Source organism: Sander vitreus, chromosome 9 (genome assembly GCF_031162955.1).
Source record: "Sander vitreus isolate 19-12246 chromosome 9, sanVit1, whole genome shotgun sequence".
Lineage (NCBI taxonomy): Eukaryota > Metazoa > Chordata > Actinopteri > Perciformes > Percidae > Sander > Sander vitreus.
The window spans coordinates 30,771,411-30,791,789 of record NC_135863.1 but is presented as its reverse complement, the minus strand read 5'-3'; the positions used below and the strand labels follow the sequence as shown (position 1 = coordinate 30,791,789).

Below are 20,379 nucleotides of genomic sequence, written 5' to 3'. Positions count from 1 at the left end.
CGCATAAGTCCAGTCTCTTTGGAGAGGGAGGCGTTTGTTTTTGAATGACGTAACCTATCAGCTGTTGGAAAGTGGTAGCGAACGCAGCGAGGGCGCGCTCGTTCGTTATTCCCTCTGCTAGACATTTAATCAGAAGTAAGGTTTTTACTGGTTACATCATTAAAACTAGTTAAGGGGGTCATTTGCACTTTTGTGGTAGCCTACAAAACATGTTCTGTGAACGAAAGTCTCAGGGTTAAATAAACACGAAACAAAACAACAGGAGTCATTATTAACTTTATTTTTGATTATATATATATATATATATGTTAAAATACATCTCTTAGTTAACAGTTCTACATCTTTTAGACCTGTAGAAAAATGACATTAATGTAACGCTGCTTACACTAAGCTGATCATTTGCTGAAATGATTTGGAAAAAGTCTTAAACATCCAAAGGCCATTAATAATGATATACAGTATATTTGAAGAGCAGACCAAAAAGGTTTTCTATGTAGCAGAAGTTGCTATTCAAAGTGAATAAATGTAGTCATAACGAACATGAATAATGAAAAAATCTGACAATATTCAAGTCATTTGGAGTGAAAACAAAAGCCTAGGCCAATTGAAATCTAACTAAATCTCTAGAGGCTGATTGGCCTGATTTGCATTTGTGCGGACCGTAACGAGGCTACTGAAATGAAATCCAAAATATCAATCCAAACATTTCAAATGAAATGAAAAGTATGATTCAACAGTTGCCAATGAAAAAAATGATCATAAATAATGCATGCAAATATTAGTTAGGAGGAGTGATGTCCCTTTTCACTTCAAAGCACATGTGTAACACAAAGTATGTGTAAATGCTAGTGTTTCCTCATACATAGACTTATTTGTGGTGGTGAAAACAGACATCCATCACAACCAGGATCCACCAAACGGGGGGAACCTCAAAGTGCTACAATGTGTGTGCGTGCGTTCACACAACTCTCAGCCTGCCTCCACCACAAATAACCCACGGAACTGAAAAAACACTACATATTCCCAACCAAAACAGACAAGTAATACATGTGAGACAAAGTAAAAGTACAGTACGCAGAAGTGAACATAAAACCTGTAAAAAACAAAAAACAAACACCAAGTCATGGCTATTTAGATAATTCTGCAAATATAAAAAAGGACAAATGTGCTCCATGAAACAGAAACATACCTGAAAAACAGTAAGGACCTGAAATGTACAGTACACAAAAGGAGTAGTGTATTTCCTGTCATTTAAATAACTCTTGAAAAGTGAGTAATTGTTGTACTTTTTGGTTAAGAACATTCATATTGAGACATTCATTCAACACAAAGGGGGTGGGAAACTGCCACACAGGGCATATGAGAAAGTGCTAACAGTATTTACTGTGTGTGTATATATATAGAACACATAGGGAGTATGTGCTACTAAATGTACATTAATGAAGACATCAGAAGACAGAGAAGAGAGAGCCAAGTGCCAAACCAGTTGCTGCTCCAGCGAGCATGCCCAAAGCCACATCTCCTCTGTCTTCATGCTGGCGTTCATGAATAACAACACGGTTCACTCCAGGAGTGGTGTACCCACCTAGAAAAAACAACAGCAACATGGTGGCTCATTTTAGTTTGCAATTATGGAATTTAAACATTGTTTACTTCTGCACATATGCTGAGAAATGTGCAGTTATTTACCTTGGTACTGATAAGGATAAGCGTAGGGCTGCCCATCAGCAGAGTAAACAATCTGTGTAGCATGTGGTGGAGGTGCAACATATTCTCCATACGGTCCCAGGACATAACCCTGCTGAAACAAAAAAGGCTATAAAGACACAGTTGATCCTTTGTGGGATGCCAGTACGAGCCCTTAACATTACCTAAGAGTCATTCGATTCAGTGTTGATTTCACAAATTGTGCTTAGTGGAGCTTTTCAACACTTCCATTACTACACCAGTAGATGGTAGCAGACATCAACTTACTTGTGTGTTATTTTCATTAGATTTTCCCTCAAAAAGGATCTTGTCAGACCAAGCCAAATTGTGTAGTAGAACATATACAGTACAGCAGTGCAAAGTATGAAGTCAGTATAATCATATTGTACATAATAAAACAATGTTTGACAAATGTATTGAGCTAAAGAAGAGCGTTGTAGCCTGAAATTCACAGGTACATTTTCAATAGCTTCTTCTTTTTTTTTTTTATCTGTGTTTAACTAAACTTTTAACAAATTCATATGCATACTGTTTATGTATTTTACCTGAGGTGGTGGAGCATATTCTGAGTAGGGGGGAGGAGCAGATGCTATCACTTCCTGTGCAAAGCCGATCTGAGGTGTAGCGACCACCTAAAATAAAACAAAAAAAACACTACAAATGAGGCCACCTCCCCTGAAAGAAGAGAATGAACACCCAACAAAACTGAGCTACATGACGGTTGGACGAATGGAATCAGAAAAGGAATTCTGAGAAACGCTCATAGAGACAATATATTCTACTGCACTGAGATTACCATCATAAAGGTATAGATATAGAGTCTGCACTGTTGAGAGTACACAATGATATTGCCTTGTCTGTCGATGCCAGAAAGCCTGCTGTTTTAGTGCTTTTGGACCTCACAGCTGGTTTTGATACAGTGGACCATGCAGTCCTCCTCTCTCGCCTTGATCATTGTATAGGCATCCGAGGCTCGGCACTTCAATGGTTTAGCTCCTATTTGGCAAATAGGAGCTTCTCTGTCATGATTGGTGACCTCTCCTCGTCATCTGCTCCTTTCTCTTGTGGGGTACCTCAGGGTTCAATTCTTGGCCCCATCCTGTTTTCTTTATATACAGTATGTTGCCTTTAGGGGCTATTATAGGCAAGCACAACCTGTCATTTCATTGTTATGCAGATGATTTGCAATTTTATTTGCCTATGAAAACGAATGACAGTGTCGCACTAAACTCCCTGCTTAGTTGTATTAATGATATTAAGTTGTGGCTTTCCAATAACTTTCCTAACTTGAACGAAGATAAAACTGAGTGTATCATCTTCAATACTTCGTGCATGCTAAACGGTCCAGCTTTGAGTTTGGGAGCTCTGGCTTCATACCTTAAGCCAGCTGTCAAAAATGTGTGTGTTACATTTGATTGCAGCATGAAATTTGACAAGCAGATCAGCAATGTTGTTAGAATGAGCTTTTTCCAGCTTTGTCTCCTGGCTAAAGTTAAGCCCTTCCTTAACAGGCATGATCTAGAAAAGGCAATTCATGCCTTATTAGTTCAAGGTTGGATTACTGTAATGCTCTTTATGTTGGTCTGAATCAAACCTCCATCTCACGACTTCAACTTGTGCAAAATGCTGCTGCTTGCATTTTAACAAATACATCTAGACGTGCACACATCACTCCCGTTCTCTACACCCTACATTGGCTCCTTGTGCGTTTTAGAATCGATTTAAGATTTTATTGTTTGTTTTCGAGGCCTGGCCCCAGAGTATTTGTCCAAGATTTTAACCCTGCGTGAGCACAACCGGTCATTGCGGTCTTCCAATCAACTGGTTTTAGAAGTCCCATGGTTAAGGTATAAACGGTGGGGTGATCAGGCTTTTGCAGTTGCTGTCCCGAGACTCTGGAACAAGTTAGCCCCTGATATTCACACTATTACAGATGTAGCTCTTTTTAGGTCCAAACTCAAAACCTATTTGTTTAGAATGGCTTCTAATACGTAGTAGTGGTGTGACAATTTCCCTCTCCTCCTCCTGTTTCTATGTAACTTTTTCTGATTTTTCCGTTTTCTATGTTTCATTCTTTTTATTGTATGATATGTTGTTTTATTCTTGGTTCCTGATGTAAAGCACTTTGGATACCTGCTGATTGCTGTAAAGTGCTATATAAATAAATGTTGATTGATTGATTATTGATAATGAAAAACAAACAATATGAGAGTTGTTTCACACAGCCAGTTTCATCTTAGATCATGGAAATAATATTTTTCTAGTTTTAAGTCAAATTAATAAGACATTAAAATAGACAGGCTGGTTTTACAACAACTTCCTATTCTTATTTTGGTATCAAGTCCAAATTTAAGTCATTTAAGATGTAGAAGAAACTCACCGCATTAATTCTGGCATCCTGAAGTGCCATGGTCCATGCCCTGCAACACAAAGTGGAAACCATGTCATCTTAGATGTTAAATAATGTCTAATCTGGAAATATGAACCCAGAACAACTGAAACATTCAACTTCACCAACACAGAAACAAAAAGAGAATATGGCTGGGCAATATATATTGATATTATATTGATATCGTGATACAAGATTAGATATTGTCTTAGATTTTGGATATCGTAAAATGGCATAAGTGTTGTCTTTTCCTGTTTTTAAAGGCTGCATTACAGTAAAGTGATGTCATTTTCTGAATTTACCAGATTATTACTGTATTTGCCTTTACCCACTTAGTCATTACATCCACATTACTGTTGAGTATTTGTCAAAAATCTCATTGTGAAAATATTTTGTGAAAGCACCAATAGTCAACCCTACAGTATCGATATCGAGGTGTTTTGTCCAAAATATCGTGATATTTTATTTTCTCCATATCGCCCAGCTCTAAAAGAGAGCAGCCAAAATAATGACTCAGCATGTACGTGTTGTCTTACAGAGCATCATCTGCGCTGTCTGCACACAGGCTGATGACCCGTCCATCTCTGCACACTATCTGAAGCAAGGCATCACGCATCTTCCCCTCCGGAGGGTTCAGCTCTGGGTATGAGAAGCAATACAGCAGGATAAATCGAGGTGACATGTTTCAAAATATGAACAAAAGTTGGTTTAACACTCTTAAGTGTGAGCCAATGAGATCCTAGTCTCGCAATTGCTAGACCTTCCTCCACAGCGCTGCGGAGGAGGTTCTGGCTAGTCCACACAGCATTCCGGGATGGGAGAAAAACCTGCTCTGGTTTATTGGCTTTTCTTTAAACCAATCACAATCTTCTTGGGCGCTGCTAAGCGCTGGATGGAGCAATGGTGCCTCTGCAAAATAGCCTCGGGAAGGAACTTGTTTTGGTGGAACATGTGTACGTTCAAAAGTTGTTTTAGTCGTGCAACAGAAAACTCAGATTGGACAGATAGTCTAGCTAGCTGTCTGGATTTACCCTGCAGAGATCTGAGGAGCAGTTAACCAAAGTCCTTATCAATCCACCGGAGTTTAAAATGCCAAAACAAAGAAAGTGGAAGGGGATGGACATCCGGCCGAAATGAGGGACATCTGGCGGAACCTCCGGCGGCACCGGATCAATCCCGGAAATCAAACGTCGTTAATATAGACTTATGACATCCTCATGCAACAGATGACCAGTACCTTGACATGCAACAGCGTTGCGGATGTTAATGCAGTCGACCCTCATGTGGATGTCATCCTCCATGTCACGTCGTTGCTGATTATTATAGAACACAAGTCGCCCATCAGCCCACAAATCAAACCAGTTTCTTTTCCACCGACGCAGTATGGTACCTTTAATGAAAATATAGTACAGTCAAGTTCAATCCAAACTAAATTCATTAATACAGGATATCATACCAAATGTCACAGCATCTTCAAACAGCATTAAATAAGTATTACTTTAAATCCATGTGGTGAACTGGTAAAGACTGTCTGGCTACTCACTTTGTCGATGGAGCCAACCACTCTTTACCATAGCCATCTTAGGCAGGCAACACCTTAAACAATAAAATACACACACATCAGTCAGTATCTGTCACTATAATGACACAAGCTAAGGGCTGGTGACTGGGCGTGGCATAGCCAAACAAAACCTCGTGACTGTTAGCACTATTAGCATAAGTCAATGTAACAGATGGCTTCAAGTAACAATAGGCCAGTTGTAAATAGGTCATTCTCATTTCTTATTAATATAAGTTGGACTAGAAAGATAACGTTAATGTTCAATACTGGTCATATAACGTGAAGCACGATAACCCCGTAATTACTCAAAGCAACTGATATGTTTATCTTTTGTGTTTTTCATGTCTGATACCAAACGCAGTCGAGGTTAGCTAGCGTAACGTTACATGTCTGTAGCGAGCTGTCTAAAACACCAACACTGGTCCTTACAAACGAGGATACCAGTACATGTATTGGTAAAGGCAGAGGGTAATTTTGTTACTTACTTGATTATTTGTATGTTTTATGAAAAAGAGTAAGCCTTTCGTTAGGATAGAGCAAACACGGAAGTGAGATGTACAAAAAAAGACGATGCCCTCGTCGTTGGGAGTCCAAAAGCCTGACGAATAAACCGAGTGGACACCGTTGCTCTTAGCCCCGCCCGCGCAGCATCTTCGCATAAGTCCAGTCTCTTTGGAGAGGGAGGCGTTTGTTTTTGAATGACGTAACCTATCAGCTGTTAGGAAAGTGGTAGCGAACGCAGCGAGGGCGCGCTCGTTCGTTATTCCCTCTGCTAGACATATAATCAGTTATTTAGCCATTAATAATGAGCAGATTGATTAGTGATTGCAGATCTAGTTTATTGTCTTTTGGGTTATCATTTATTGGCTAAAAGAGATGTTTTCTCAGCCGAGTAAAGTACACACTGAGAGCTGGTAGATTTAAATGTACGTTAATCAAGTGAATAATGTGTATTAACTGTAGTAATCCCCTGTAGCAGTGGAGATCGAGTGCATGCTATATATGAATACTGAGGTAAATGGTTGATCTGAGGAAAAGCGTTATTTGATTTATGCAGTAGGATATTTGCACACAATCGTTCGATAGGCCTCTACCCGCTGCGCATGCGAGTCACAAACTCACACAGGCAGAGAAGTTGTATCCTGCACAGCTCCCGAGTGTGTGTGCTAGAGGGAAACTTATTCTGCGTGACTCGCGAGCGTCGTTTCATTACCGCCCAGACTGCAGACAGAAGTAAGGTTATCTCCAAGCCAGTGCCACTGACCGACGGACGACCCAGGGTTATAAAACAAGCCTCAACAACTCTCCGGCCAACAGTTTGAGAGCTAACGAGAATAACGTTAACCTGAAATGGCGACGGCAATATACTTGGAACATTACCTTGATAGTGAGTATCCGGTGATATACTGTACTGGTATTGAGATTTTAAACATCGTATGTCTGTTGAGGTTTAGCTAGTTTTACTGTGTCGAATACTTTTTTTTTTTTTTTGCTTTGGGGAGATAGTAGCACAGCGCGTTAGCAACTGCAGTTAGCCGTTAGGTCACTGGCTCGCTATAGCTAGCTAACTGATTAGCATCGCTATATAGCCGTCGGTGGTATAAAGTTAGGCGAACTCTACATGTATGGCGTTAGACTCACTCAGGCGGTAATGAATCAATTTTCTGGACAATGGCAGATATTTAACACCGTTTGTAGTTAGCGGTTGCTGTACATTTCGGGTTCTGTCAAAGAAGCTAACGTGTTGGGTGACCTAGAAACTAGCAATGGTTTTATAAGGTTGTTAAGAAATGTTTTCATATGCAATCTTTTAACATTTTTAGATAATATCCATTTGGTCAAAATGTGTGTTTGCTTTAGGATGGCAGGCACCATGCATTTGCAACCTGTTGATAACCGCGTTTCCCGTACAGTCGCTCGCCGGGGCGGGGTGTTTGAAGTGCGTCACATTAGAGGGCGGACAGTATTTTTCTTCTGTGGGCCAGAGCCAGCTCACCCATGTCTCTTTTTATGGTAAACATTAGGCTATATACTGTTTTATTATACTATGGTGTATTCAACTGCCGAACTGTATATTCAACGTTATTTAGTTTGCAAATACCTCTTAAAGCAGTCCATAAATGAATGTTAAATTCACTGGTTCAGTTATCCTAAACCAAATTCGTGTTACATGTAAATCATTGTGAATGCAAGGGAAATTACGTAATAAGCACGTTTTATTTGAAGTTTGAATTCTCCCCTCATAGCCTTGTGTTGCCTAAAAACATCTTATTTTTGAAGCATTTTGTTATAGTAGTGTTTGTGAGCAGTTCAGAGTTTTGAAAGCACCCTACTACATTGTGAGTGACCCTTTTATGTCACACAGACAGTCATTTGATTTATTCTTCTTATGGAAGGAATGATTATTGCAGGTTTTAACATTTTAAAAATCCAGTATAGGTCGGGCTATAGTTACAACACTCATGGAAATCAGTTGAATTTTACCTAGAGTGACACTACATGATTAAGTGGATAAATAATAAGTGAACTGTTGGGATGGAATGTCTCTCTCTCTTGTTCTCCCTCATCCTTGTGTCGATTTCCTCTCCTAGGTATTGAAAACCTACCATGCGAGCTGCAGAGAAACTTTACTTTGATGCGGGACCTGGACAGTAAGACTGAAGGTGATCATTTAATCTCATTAAATTATTATCTTCCAAATGCTATATGGATTTAAATGCCCCTACAAACACATACGGTCACACATGTGGGTGGGCACAGACTGAGGTTGGCATCTTCTTGACTTACACTTTTATGATTTTTGCAAGTGTATGAAGTTTGGTGACTTTGTTATTCTCAGTGTAGCTCCTCCACCCAGCGTCAACCAGAGCAATTATCTAATGGAACTTTTTTCACAGCAGATGTGATTTGTCTTTGCAACAAAAGCACAGATGTAACTGATACAATTAGCAATGCCTCAGATCTGTTAAGTAGCCCAACAAATCAGGCCATTGGGTCAGCATGAACAATATCGGGACCCTGGACCTTCGCCTGAATTGTTATTACACTTGTGCATTTCCTGCTTAGTCGGAATGTCTGCTGTAGAAGAATATTTATCAGCTACAATAACTGAAAACTTCCGAGTAGGTGGGCATCGCCTTGAAGTGTAGTATTCTTGTGTTGTACTTAGGGCTGTCAGCATTAACGCGTTAATGCGTTCATTTTATTTAATCGTATTAATCGCATGCCGCCATTTATTAATTTATTTTCACTCTGCTTTGCGTCCTGCCTAACGGGCTACTATTTTGCCCTACTTTCTCGTAACACATCCTGCTGCTGCAGGAATAGCAACGCGGATTTCGGTGCCTCATTCTGGTGCCACTGATATGCCTGCATTTCTCTCTGGTGCTCTGAAATGTTACAGACGTTACAGGCAACAGAAACATTGCTGCACATGACGCTAGTTAACACTATACTCGACAGCAGCTAACATTAGCCTACCGCTAGCTAGTAGCTGGATTAAACTCGGTTAAAATGCTGACAGCTAACGCTAAACGGTGTAAAGTGTGACTGTGTTTTACTGTAGAGGATTCAACACCGGGATGTAACAATCTGCAGCTGCTGTTGTCAGAAAAACACAGACGTGCGTTCAATGAAACTGGTAATTTACAGCCTCGTGATGCATTCAAAGTTGTTGTTAAATGCCCTTTTCCCATCTGGTGGTTGTTTTTGTCATTCAACAGCAATTTACTGGTGAAATAAGTTATTGTTATAGTGATTACATTATTATTATTATTATTATTAAACATTTTAATTTTGACGATATGGTCTTAGCAATAAACAAGCCATTCTTTAATGTCGCCAACTGTTTAGTACCCTTCTTTTTTTTCTTTTTTTTTTTTTACTTTCTTAAAAAGTATCGGTTCAGGTACCGTTAAGGCACCGGTACCGTCTTAAAAGTACCGCTTTAGCACCGGTATCCAAACCAAACAATACCCAACACTAATATTGACTCTAGATTCAAATATGTGACTAGATTAAATATATAATAAACAAATCTTAAAATCAAGTTCATAAAGTCATTTTCTTGGCATTCATTTGATTCCCAATCAAGATACACTGGTAAGAATTGCTTTCCATTGTTAATATGTACTTAAAAACAGTTCTGAAATGCAAAATAATAGAATTTTAATCATGTGATAAAACATGCGATTAACTATAGAAATTCAACGATTAATCACGATTAAGAAAATGTTATCGTTTGACAGCACTAGTTGTACTGTTTAAAACCATTAGTAGAGGTGTGTGTGTGTGTGTGTGTGTGTGTGTGTGTGTGTGTGTGTGTTTTATTTATTTGCCAAGGTCTACCTTCCATCCCGCGACCATCCCAAAATGGTTTTATTTTTTTTTTTATCGACCCTGGTCGGTTTTTTTTCCCCCTCAAAGTGGAGCCCTGCAAGTATTGTGCCAATCAATATTGTTTTTGTTTTTTTAGCACTGTAGTTATCATATTTTGCAGAAAAGAAAGGAGAGATTGACAAACTGGCCGAAGAGTACATTGCTAAGGTGAAGAACCTGGCCTCGGAACAGCGAGTGGAACACCTGCAGAAGATCCAACATGCCTACAGCAAGTGCAAAGAGTTCAGCGATGACAAAGTCCAGCTTGCAATGCAGACATACGAAATGGTCAGTCAAAAACAGACCTACGGGTTTTTTGGTCGCTTGTCAATTCTATGCGTTTCCTGTCATGTTATATAGATTTACTATTCCAAAGATTTTATCATGTCAACCTGTTGAAAATAAGTGGTTAAGTCACACTTTCTTGTACGAAGTGGTTTTCATATAGTATATTACTAATTTGCAAATGAAACCATACACGTGGTCTGGTTCTAATTACATGAAACTGGTTTACTGCAGGTGGACAAACACATCCGCAGACTGGATGCAGATCTGGCACGGTTTGAGAATGAGCTGAAGGAGAAACTGGAAGTGAGCGGCTACGAAAGTACAGACGGAAGAGGACCGAAAAGTAAGTTGGGTAACTGAAAGGCTTTCCTCATGAGCAAAAACCGATTGATGCACATCTACAAATGTGAACCTTTTCCACAGAGGGGGAATCCCGGGGGCTGAGAGAGAAGCGTGTATCCAGAGGAAGAGCAAGGAAATGTTCTGATGAAGATTCTCCCAAAAAGAAAAAGATAAAAAACAAGTATGTTTGGAGTGGTGGCGCAGTCCCGCCAAGGGTTTAATAGTTTGCAGCTTCCAGAAATCTGCATTACACAATTTTTCTCAGTACTGAAAATCCTATGTCATTTAAAACCTCTTAACACATACTACCAATGACAAATTAATACGCCCACTTTTTAATCATGCTTAATTCTGATAGTGCTCTGTGTATTATGTTGGACATCTAGCCCAGACCTGAGTGATGCTCTCCTGCCTATGCAACCGTCAGACGTTTTGGACATGCCAGTCGATCCCAACGAGCCTACCTACTGCCTATGCCATCAGGTGTCCTATGGAGAGATGATTGGATGCGATAACCCAGATGTAGGTTTTTACAGTGCTTCTTTCTCGCTATAATCCAATTTGACACGTTTCTTTACTACGGGAGCCAGTTTGGCGGCCTGTTTCAGTGAGAGATTACCAACACTGACGTCGTCTTTCATCCCTCAGTGTCCAATCGAGTGGTTTCACTTTGCTTGTGTTGATCTCGCCTCAAAACCCAAAGGAAAATGGTGAGAACTTTGAATCCATTTAAAGGGTGTTAACCTATAGAAAAAAGATTGTCATTATTAATGCAGAGACCTCATGATGGTCCTCCGTGCCTTTAACATTTTCCCCTTCCCTCTCAAATCTCTCAGGTTTTGTCCGAGGTGCACCCAAGACAAGAAGAAGAAATGAGACTTCTTACTTTAAGAAATGCTTAACTAATAATGTATGTATTTTTGGTGTAGTATAATGGTGTAATGTAGATATATATATTCAGTTCCTATCACCCTCCATAAAGGCCTAATCTGGATTCGAAGTATAGCTACACAATTCACTTGTATATTATCAGTGCACTCTGGGTAAATTAGTCTAGGCAGTGGAGTTAAAAGTTGCACAAATTATTACCAATCAGAAAGTCCTTCCTCTCAAGTCCTATGTTGTGTGTATATATTGTTATAACTAACATACTCTTGGATCGTGGCTTTAACATACTTGAAATATCAATTTTATAAAGAACTATTTTTTAAACAAATTAACAGCCTGCTGAGAATTTCCCAATTTTAAATGCCTGAAGTCCTTACCAAATGTTGGTGGTAAAAGGAATTATGTGTCAGATTTTCAGTTACCTACCTCCTTAGGGAATACATTAGCACTGCATAAATGACTGCAATTGATACCAGTGTAAACATTTATGTTTTGATTATCTTAAACCAAACAAGCAATGCAAATTCATTCTTTGTATTGCTTTTCAAAGAACCTGCGACATTTTTGAATGTATTTTGGTACTAATGGTCAGTCAGTCAGTGTCTCATGTCAACTGAATGAGGTATTTAAGCACTTTGAATGAAATTTTCCCCTGAAGAGGTTCGATACTGCAGGCTTGGTTTTATGATAGTTAATCTCATTTAAAGCTTTGCCATAGTGCATCACTTCAAACCATATATATATATATATATATATATATATATATATATATATATATATATATATATATATATATATATATATATATATATAATATATGTGTGTGTTTTGTATGATATGAAACATTTTGTGGACACACTTTTCCAAAGAGATATATATATGTTGTATTATTGTTGTACTCAAATTTTATTTAATAGGATTTTAGCATCTTCTATTCAACTGTGAATATCACTCACTTAGGTGTAAGCCACAAATAAACGAGCCAAAGTCTTTGTATTTTATAAAATTCAGTATTTTATAACAAAATAAATATTCACTATTATTCATGCAGTATCTCATTCATTGCCTATTGTGTTCTATTCTGTTCAGCCACTGTAGCTATGGAAACGGTTGAAAAGCGTATCAAGGGCTGTGGGGTTTCTATTATTTAGTCTACCCTTGTTGATGGAAATGGCCCTGGGGTGGAAAAAAAAACATCTGTGTCAGATTTCCCTGTTATCTAATAGAACATCTGTGTGTTGGGTGATTTTCAGTCTGAAAGGTTGGAGAAAGTATTGGAAGAACAAAGTTTCAAAATCCATCATCAGACTCGTCGTCCCAGCTGCAGTTTTCTTGGGCGGTCTTGGTGAAATCCATTTCCAGATCGTAAACAAAGTCAGGGTCATCTTTGCGCTTCCGGTTCTTTTCGAACAGTTCGTCCATTTGGCCCTTCTTGCGAGCCAGCTCATCGTCGTCCAGTTTGTTGAGGTCTTCGTCGGGGTCCAGGCGGAACGAAGCCAGACTGTGCTCCAAGCTGAAGCCTTGCATGTGATCGCGCAGGATGATGTGAAGCTTCTCCAACTGGCTCTGGGACACACCCTCCAGGTAGTGCCTGTGCCGAGGGTGGTTCTTCAGCCTTTCTGCAGCCATGCGGTAGTCTGGAAGTTAAGAAGAGAGGGCATCAAGGATTCAAACTGCTCTGTGGAAGTGTTCATGGTCAGATGAACCTGCTAAGGGGCCCTATTGACCCCCTGTTCCTTCACACTGGATCATGTATGTATCCATATCCTTTGGGTACAGTGCGTGCACACATCTTACTATAGATGGCAAGTTCATTATTTCCCCCAGGGACCCAGAAACTTTGCTGCGGTCTCTGGGCACAGTTTGTGGTTATTTGATTAAACATATTTATAGAGGAATATGGATCAGGAGCATAATACAAACTGAAATAATCAAGGTTTTGATACAGGGCCCTCAACAAGACTAGGAAAAAAATGACCCTCCTTAAAGCCCTTGTCCTTACAGTTTACAAAGGTGTTTAAATGGGTCGTGTTCCCATACAAATTGTAGTTCATCTTTATGGAGCCTTGAGGGCCCCTAAGGTCTGGAGTCGAGAGGCAGTTGTGGCACTTTTTCACTGGGTAGTCTAAATTGAGCACAATAGTTATCAATGTTTGTCACATTAAATCATATAAGATACAAATGGCATACCGAAGTAATGGTCAATAACAGAGAAAAAGAGAAGAATAAAATGGTAACGATTCTAAGGACCAATAAAAAAAAATACATTTGTACGAGTCGCAAAATAATTGTCTTGCCTTACCAGAATATTTTGAGAAGTTCCGCACTGGTATTATTCTTTTTCGCACATGTTTAGTTTCATTGTGTTCATAAATTAAAACTATAGAGGGAGGACTGAACTGCACTCCACATCGCTTTGCCTTGAAACTCATCTTCTGTTAAATGTCTACACAGCAATCTAGTTTGAACTGGTCTCCACTTGAAGTACAGCGGTAAAAGACTAACACTTTTTAACCATAATTCATATATTTTCAATGGGCATTTGACGAGCGAGCTTCAGAGATGATACGCGCTAACGTTGCCTGGGTGCTGCTTATCGTTAGTCGGTGTCCAACCTTTCTGTCTTGGCCGAAGCCTGTCTACATTTCTAGTAAATGCTTTAAAGTCCTATTGTTTCACTCAAAATGACGGTGATGATTGATATCTGAGTGTCTGAGCAGCCCTTTTGATACATAATTATTGTCTCAGAGCTTTCCCACAATTCCTTTTTATTTTGTCTTGCTAGTCAGGCACTGTCGTAGCTTCCCTAGAACTACAAAAGGGTCCTTCAACATTCTTTTCCGTAAACAATTTGAAAGAGAGCATCGACTATAATTACAGTTGTTGTTGGCTAAATAGAATACATAAGGCTGTAAAAACTTGTTGTAATTCATCATTACTTAATGTTTTTTGTACTTATTTATGCCTTGGCTTGTTTATCGACATGCCATTGCCATTTCATCGAAAAGGGTAAGGTATATTGTTAGACCTACAGTAGCTAAACCGGATAAACACTGGTTAGTTTTGTGCGTCAGTAAAACTTAATTTCCCTGTCCGAAAACCTGACATATCTAAATTCGATTTATAATTTAACCTTTTGTATCTGGCCCCCATTAACCCACTTTTGTGGCATCCTTATCTTTTCTTAATGCTTCAACAGAACTAACAAATAATGCATTTAAATGTATTATTGCAAATTTATTATTACAGTAATGAAAGTCTGCTATGTCCTGGCTTATGGTCTTGACCAATACAACCTACATATTTTTGTAGATGGGAAGAATGAGAACCACTGTGGTCTTCTAAAGCAATGGCTTAAATCCTCACTAGTTTCAGTGGAGATCGTCAAGGAGGGTTTTCACAGGTATTGGCTGTGTATTTTCAAACATTAAACAGTAGCCGTCTTTAAGGCTCCTTGCCAGTGGATAAGTGATTTCTGATGTGTGTTCAGGGAGGTGGTAACCACTGTTGAGCTCAGCCCTGATGTGCTCAGTGGGGTCAGAGTTCTGCTGGTCCATAGATGGCCCAGAGGTGTCTTTGTTGATCCGTACCAACTTGCATCTCTGAGTGATCAAAGCGATTGGCAGGTAAGATTGACACTTGTCGTACTCTGCTTTCATTTATATTAAGTAACTGAGCCGGAACATGGCACATTTGTGGAAATAATTATTACGAGCCACATTTAAAGGAGAATTCCGGTCAATTTCAACACGTAGCTCTGTTGTTTGGAAATTTGGAGTGCTGGCAGTAGCAAAAAAACCGAAAACAATCGGTGCTGCCTACACCGTGTTATCCCCCCTGCTAGCGTTAGCACCCAACAGGCTTAAACAGGGCAAGTTTTAAACGTGTTTTAAGCCTCTAAACATGCTCGAAATGTCATTACAAGTGCCAACCCATGTGCAGTGATTCCTTCTGAGGGAACACAGTGAATCTGACTGCAGTAGATGTGACAGAAAGGCATACAAATTGTGTTAATCCAGCCAGTGCACATACCTCTGTTTATTTCCTGTTTTCCGGTCAAGTCCACACTAGTCGATTGTCGAACTCATACAATCCAATATTCCAGTCAGAGTCGCTGTGTTCCATCGGAAAGAATCACTGCACATGGGTAGGCACAAGTTTAAAACTTCCCCTAGCCATACAAGGACCATGTCTGTAAACTGGTCAGATTTAGTCTGTGAACTAGGTCAATAAGAACAACAACGTCTGTGAACTTGTCAGATATTTCTGTGAACTTATCAAGAGACAGACTGTGAACTGTCCCGGATTTAGCAAGGTTTACCGAGATTAAACTAAGCTTTGTAGCGACGGCTACATCGTAGTGAAAAGTAGAACTACTGCAATCTTGTAATGGGTAACGAAAACGCTGAGTAACCGGAGCCAAAAGGACCTGTGGTTGGAGAACCAAAAAGGTTTTTTTTTTTTTATCATTTTCGAACTGCTCTTTAATGTTTTATGTAAAGCACTTTGAATTGCTGAAATGTGCTATACAAATAAAGCTGCTTTGCCCTGTTTAAGCCTGTTGGGTGCTAACGCTAGCAGGAGGATAACATGGTGTAGGCAGCACCGATTGGTTTAGCTTTTCTTGCTACTGATAGCACCCCAAATTTACAAACAACAGAGCTACGTGTTGAAATCGACCGGAATTCTCCTTTAAGAATATTTATCCCGCAAGGGGAAATTCACAATTTTCACTCTGTTGGTACAGTTGCACAAACATTGAACACAGGCCTGAATTACAAACATGTTCAGGACCTATACATGCTAAACACATTAATGGAGAGATGTCAGAGTGAGGGGGCTGCTCCTTGGAGGAGCGCACCGAGCAGTTGGGGGTTCGGTGCCTTGCTCAAGAGCACCTTGGCAGTGCCCAGGAGGTGAACTGGCACCTCTCCAGTTACCAGTCCACACTCCGTACTTCGGTCCGTACGGGGACTTGAACCAGCGACCCTCCGGTTCCTAACCCAACTCCCCGCGGACTGAGCTACTGCCACCCCGATTTATGTACACTATGTATTTTTTGTATAACTGATTTATTTATGTCTTCTGTAAGATATTACTAGATTCAGCCATTGACCTAGAGGTGCCTGCTCACAAGACTGTGGGATTTGTCACCTATGTGTATCCCAGCCCTGATGGACCAACTCCCAGATTGCTAAAAGTAACAATTCCCATACACGGTCGCTACCACGAGCCTTCTGTTGTTGGCGAGACGTTTACATCTGTCGACATAGAACCTCCAGAGCTGCTGCTCCGGACTGAAAAATGTAAGTGGGTCATTTTTATTCTGTAGTCACGTGTGTCTCTCTTCCCAGAAACTATATCAAATATATTTTGGATATTATTTATTATTACGTTTAGTTGAGTGAATGTAGCATAAACTTATATGGTTAAACAATAGCTTAATTAATAAAGGCCCTTCTTATTGGTTGTCAGAAACACTTGATGGAAAATGTAGCTGACGGAGACAGAAAATGAAGTGATTGTTTGTCTTAATCTAAACTTTTTCTTCTTCTTTCTAGGTACGCAGCTCAACAACAAAGAGCCTCATACTGCCGTGGACGCCCCCTGTACTCCCGACAATTCAAGCACATGTCAGTGGGTCAAAGTCCAGCATCAACAGGTGGTTCTTTATACATCTTCTCAAAATCAAAAAGGGGAAACAGGCGTCCAACTTTTTACGATACTAATTGTCTATTGCTCCTTTTCTTTTATTACTCAAAAAAATCCCTTGTCTCCTGTAGGAGCGAGGCGCGATGGGTGTCCAGTTTCCAGTGGGCGACGGGTCTTTGGTGACGCCTGTGTGCGGTGGGACTCTTTTAGTCACAGTGCTCTGCTGTGTGGCACTGTCCAAACACATGTGGAAACATCGTATCATTAAACAGTGATGGTAAACATATCTTGTGTTAAAAAATTATCCTCTAATGATACAGTTCGTTCTTGATACTCACTCTCACTCTGGCATCTCTGTGATCGTGGTTTTCGACTTAAACCATCAAAGGCCCATAAACAATAACACCACACAGACATTAATAGGCACGGATAGAAAATGTCTGGTGTATATGAATCATTGTAAAGGTCCCATGGCATGAAAATGTCACTTTATGAGGTTTTTTAACATTAATATGAGTTCTCCCAGCCTGCCTATGGTCTCCCAGTGGCTAGAAATGGCGATAGGTGTAAACCGAGCCCTGGGTATCCTGCTCTGCCTTTGAGAAAATGAAAGCTCAGATGGGCCGATCTGGAATCTTGCTCCTTATGATGTCATAAGGGGAAAGGTTACCTCTCCTTTCTCTGCTTTGCCCCCCCCCCCCCTTCCAGAGAATTGGGCCCACCCATGAGAAAGAGAGACATCATGGCTTGAAAACAAGCGAAGCATGGCAGTTGGTCACACCCCCACCCTCCACCTTGCCCCCCCTCTCTCCTCCTCAATAGCATTTAAAGCTACAGACACAGAAATGGCACATACTAAGGAAAGCTCATTGTGGGACTGGCTCTAGTGGCTGTAATTTTGCTCCAAGGCTGAATTAGGGGACCACTAAGGCCTATATAAAAGAGACTTCAGATACAGTATTAGGGGACCACTAAGGTCTATATAAAAGAGACTTCAGATACAGTATTAGGGGACCACTAAGGCCTATATAAAAGAGACTTCAGATACAGTATTAGGGGGACCACTAAGGCCTATATAAAAGAGACTTCAGATACAGTATTAGGGGGACCACTAAGGCCTATATAAAAGAGACTTCAGATACAGTATTAGGGGACCACTAAGGCCTATATAAAAGAGACTTCAGATACAGTATTAGGGGACCACTAAGGTCTATATAAAAGAGACTTCAGATACAGCATTAGGGGACCACTAAGGCCTATATAAAAGAGACTTCAGATACAGTATTAGGGGACCACTAAGGCCTATATAAAAGAGACTTCAGATACAGTATTGGGGGACCACTAAGGTCTATATAAAAGAGACTTCAGATACAGTATTAGGGGACCACTAAGGCCTAATAAAAGCATCCAAAAAGCAGCATGTCATAGGACCTTTAAATGAAAAAATGCATAGAACACTATCTTGTGAGCTGACACAAACAGAGAACAGGACTATTTGACATCAGGCCAGGTTTCTAAATGGAGGAGGTTCCTGGTTTTTACTCTGTATAGTAATCCAGATAGTTCAGTTAACCAGGTTCTGGGAATAATATGTCCCAGTTACTGTAAGTAAACATCTGTGTTTTGGTTAATCCTCTACTTTTTGTGCAAGATTTCCTCCTTGTTATAAAAAGTAGGAGCATAGCCCAAGCCTACGTGAAGATGACACTTCTTTATTTACTGAATTTAAAACATTTGTCTATGGCCACAAATCATGTCCCTGTGACATACTTTTTCCCCCAACTGCAAACAATATTTTAAACTCTACAATAATAAAAAGCAAAGATCTGCTCACTCCACTTGTTGAACATTGCAGAGCGTGCAGATTCAGCACAATATGTACATTGATGTAAATGGTTTGATGTAAAGAATGTAAACAAGTAAAAAAAAAAAAGTTATCTTTGTGGATTTTTTTCTTCTTTCTAGTTCACTGAAATCAACATGGAAGATAGAGGTCATGGTCCGCTACATTTACTACTTTCTTTATCCTCTTCTGTCTGTCAGTAAACATTTATGTTGTGCAGCCAGCCACACATTGTTGAAACCTACAGAACTTTACTTTTTTTACATTTCCAAATACACATGAAAACACAGAGGCTTTTAATATTTCACTCAGTGTAAACATCATAACAGCTTCACTCAAAAACTGGAACAAGCTGATATAAAATATGTATACATATGATACTGTCAGACAATATGGAACCATAAAGCTATCTAAAGATTATTTTTTTGGCATGTTTAGGCCTTTATTGACAGGACAGCTAAAGAAGTGAAAGGGGAGAGAGAGGGGGGAATGACACACAGCAAAGGGCTGCAGGTCGGAGTCAAACCCGGGCCCGCTGCCTGCACCGAGGAGCAAACCTCTATATATGGGCACCCGCTCCACCAACTGAGCCCTCCGGGTGCCCCCATAAAGCTATCTAAAGGGGAAATAAAGGAAACTGGGCGTTAAGGGGTTATAATATTCTTACCATGTCTATTTGAGTATGGCAAATCACCTAAAATTGTGTAGCTAATGTCAGCTGGCATTTTTTTTCAGAGATCATTCCATCTGTCACAGTGCTGTTATGAGTCATTCCAGAATTGGAGGACAATTTAGGCATCCATCATTTTGAAAAATTGGCCCTTTATTTTACTTTTTTTTTAATTTTGTATTTAATAAAAACAGGGAATATACCATTAAATAATTTGATTCGTCCAGCTCAGGTACCTTTTTTTGGGGGGGGCTCGGTGCAACCCTGTGGATTGAAGGAGATTCAACCCTGTTACTCTAATTATGGTAACAGGGTACAGAGTGTTTAGCTACTGATCTACTACTGCTAGAGACTTATTTTTTATTTTCAATGATATTTTTGAGAAAAAAAACCCTTCAAGTTTATTTATATTTAGTCTCAGGACAAGTGTTTTTTACACAATGACTGCATTTTTGGTATATTGTACAAAGATCTTTTGAAATTTCATAGGTGGGAGATGAAATGTCCTCCAATTCTGGAATGACCATGAATCTAAAATGATTTATTTTAGACAAAAGTGTGTATCCTGATTTCAAAACTTAAAAAGACCACACTGTGTTGATGGACCAGCATGACTGAATTACAATATACTCCAGTCCAGCTTGCAGGCATTGCTCAAAAGG

At 39.7% G+C, this 20,379-nt stretch overlaps 4 protein-coding genes across 8 annotated transcripts; 2 read left to right on the top strand and 2 right to left on the bottom strand.

The window, feature by feature from the left end:
* Positions 1 to 257: 257 nt before the first annotated feature.
* Positions 258 to 6,317, bottom strand: LOC144523802 (pleckstrin homology domain-containing family B member 2-like). Of its 2 annotated transcripts, none has more exons than XM_078259668.1 (8): positions 6,143 to 6,317; positions 5,640 to 5,692; positions 5,334 to 5,486; positions 4,633 to 4,735; positions 4,088 to 4,127; positions 2,253 to 2,339; positions 1,690 to 1,801; positions 258 to 1,585 (listed from the first exon to the last, which is right to left on the bottom strand). In XM_078259668.1, exons 2-8 carry the CDS (start codon positions 5,674 to 5,676, stop codon positions 1,449 to 1,451), a joined length of 669 nt encoding a protein of 222 aa, XP_078115794.1. In that variant the 5' UTR covers positions 5,677 to 5,692; positions 6,143 to 6,317; the 3' UTR covers positions 258 to 1,448. The 2 variants fall into 2 exon arrangements, with proteins under 2 accessions (XP_078115794.1, XP_078115795.1); XM_078259669.1 differs by having other exon boundaries at positions 1,690 to 1,798; positions 6,143 to 6,315.
* A 63-nt stretch (positions 6,318 to 6,380) lies between these two features.
* ing5a (inhibitor of growth family, member 5a) lies at positions 6,381 to 12,594 on the top strand. 4 transcript variants are annotated; one of them, XM_078259665.1, is made up of 9 exons: positions 6,381 to 6,671; positions 8,249 to 8,320; positions 9,223 to 9,297; positions 10,156 to 10,322; positions 10,554 to 10,665; positions 10,746 to 10,845; positions 11,051 to 11,186; positions 11,313 to 11,374; positions 11,501 to 12,594. In XM_078259665.1, the coding sequence occupies exons 2-9, from the start codon at positions 8,293 to 8,295 to the stop codon at positions 11,538 to 11,540; spliced, it is 720 nt and encodes a 239-aa protein (XP_078115791.1). In that variant the 5' UTR covers positions 6,381 to 6,671; positions 8,249 to 8,292; the 3' UTR covers positions 11,541 to 12,594. The 4 variants fall into 4 exon arrangements, with proteins under 4 accessions (XP_078115791.1, XP_078115793.1, XP_078115789.1 ...); XM_078259663.1 differs by lacking the exon at positions 6,381 to 6,671 and adding an exon at positions 6,679 to 7,044; XM_078259667.1 differs by lacking the exon at positions 9,223 to 9,297 and having other exon boundaries at positions 6,385 to 6,671.
* A 4-nt stretch (positions 12,595 to 12,598) lies between these two features.
* On the bottom strand, positions 12,599 to 14,158 carry cep19 (centrosomal protein 19). Its single transcript, XM_078259670.1, has 2 exons — positions 13,855 to 14,158; positions 12,599 to 13,189 (listed from the first exon to the last, which is right to left on the bottom strand). The coding sequence occupies exons 1-2, from the start codon at positions 13,982 to 13,984 to the stop codon at positions 12,843 to 12,845; spliced, it is 477 nt and encodes a 158-aa protein (XP_078115796.1). The 5' UTR covers positions 13,985 to 14,158; the 3' UTR covers positions 12,599 to 12,842.
* Positions 14,159 to 14,378: 220 nt separating this feature from the next.
* pigx (phosphatidylinositol glycan anchor biosynthesis, class X) lies at positions 14,379 to 18,009 on the top strand. Its single transcript, XM_078259662.1, has 6 exons — positions 14,379 to 14,561; positions 14,865 to 14,955; positions 15,043 to 15,178; positions 16,645 to 16,858; positions 17,114 to 17,214; positions 17,336 to 18,009. Exons 1-6 carry the CDS (start codon positions 14,495 to 14,497, stop codon positions 17,477 to 17,479), a joined length of 753 nt encoding a protein of 250 aa, XP_078115788.1. The 5' UTR covers positions 14,379 to 14,494; the 3' UTR covers positions 17,480 to 18,009.
* Positions 18,010 to 20,379: the final 2,370 nt, after the last annotated feature.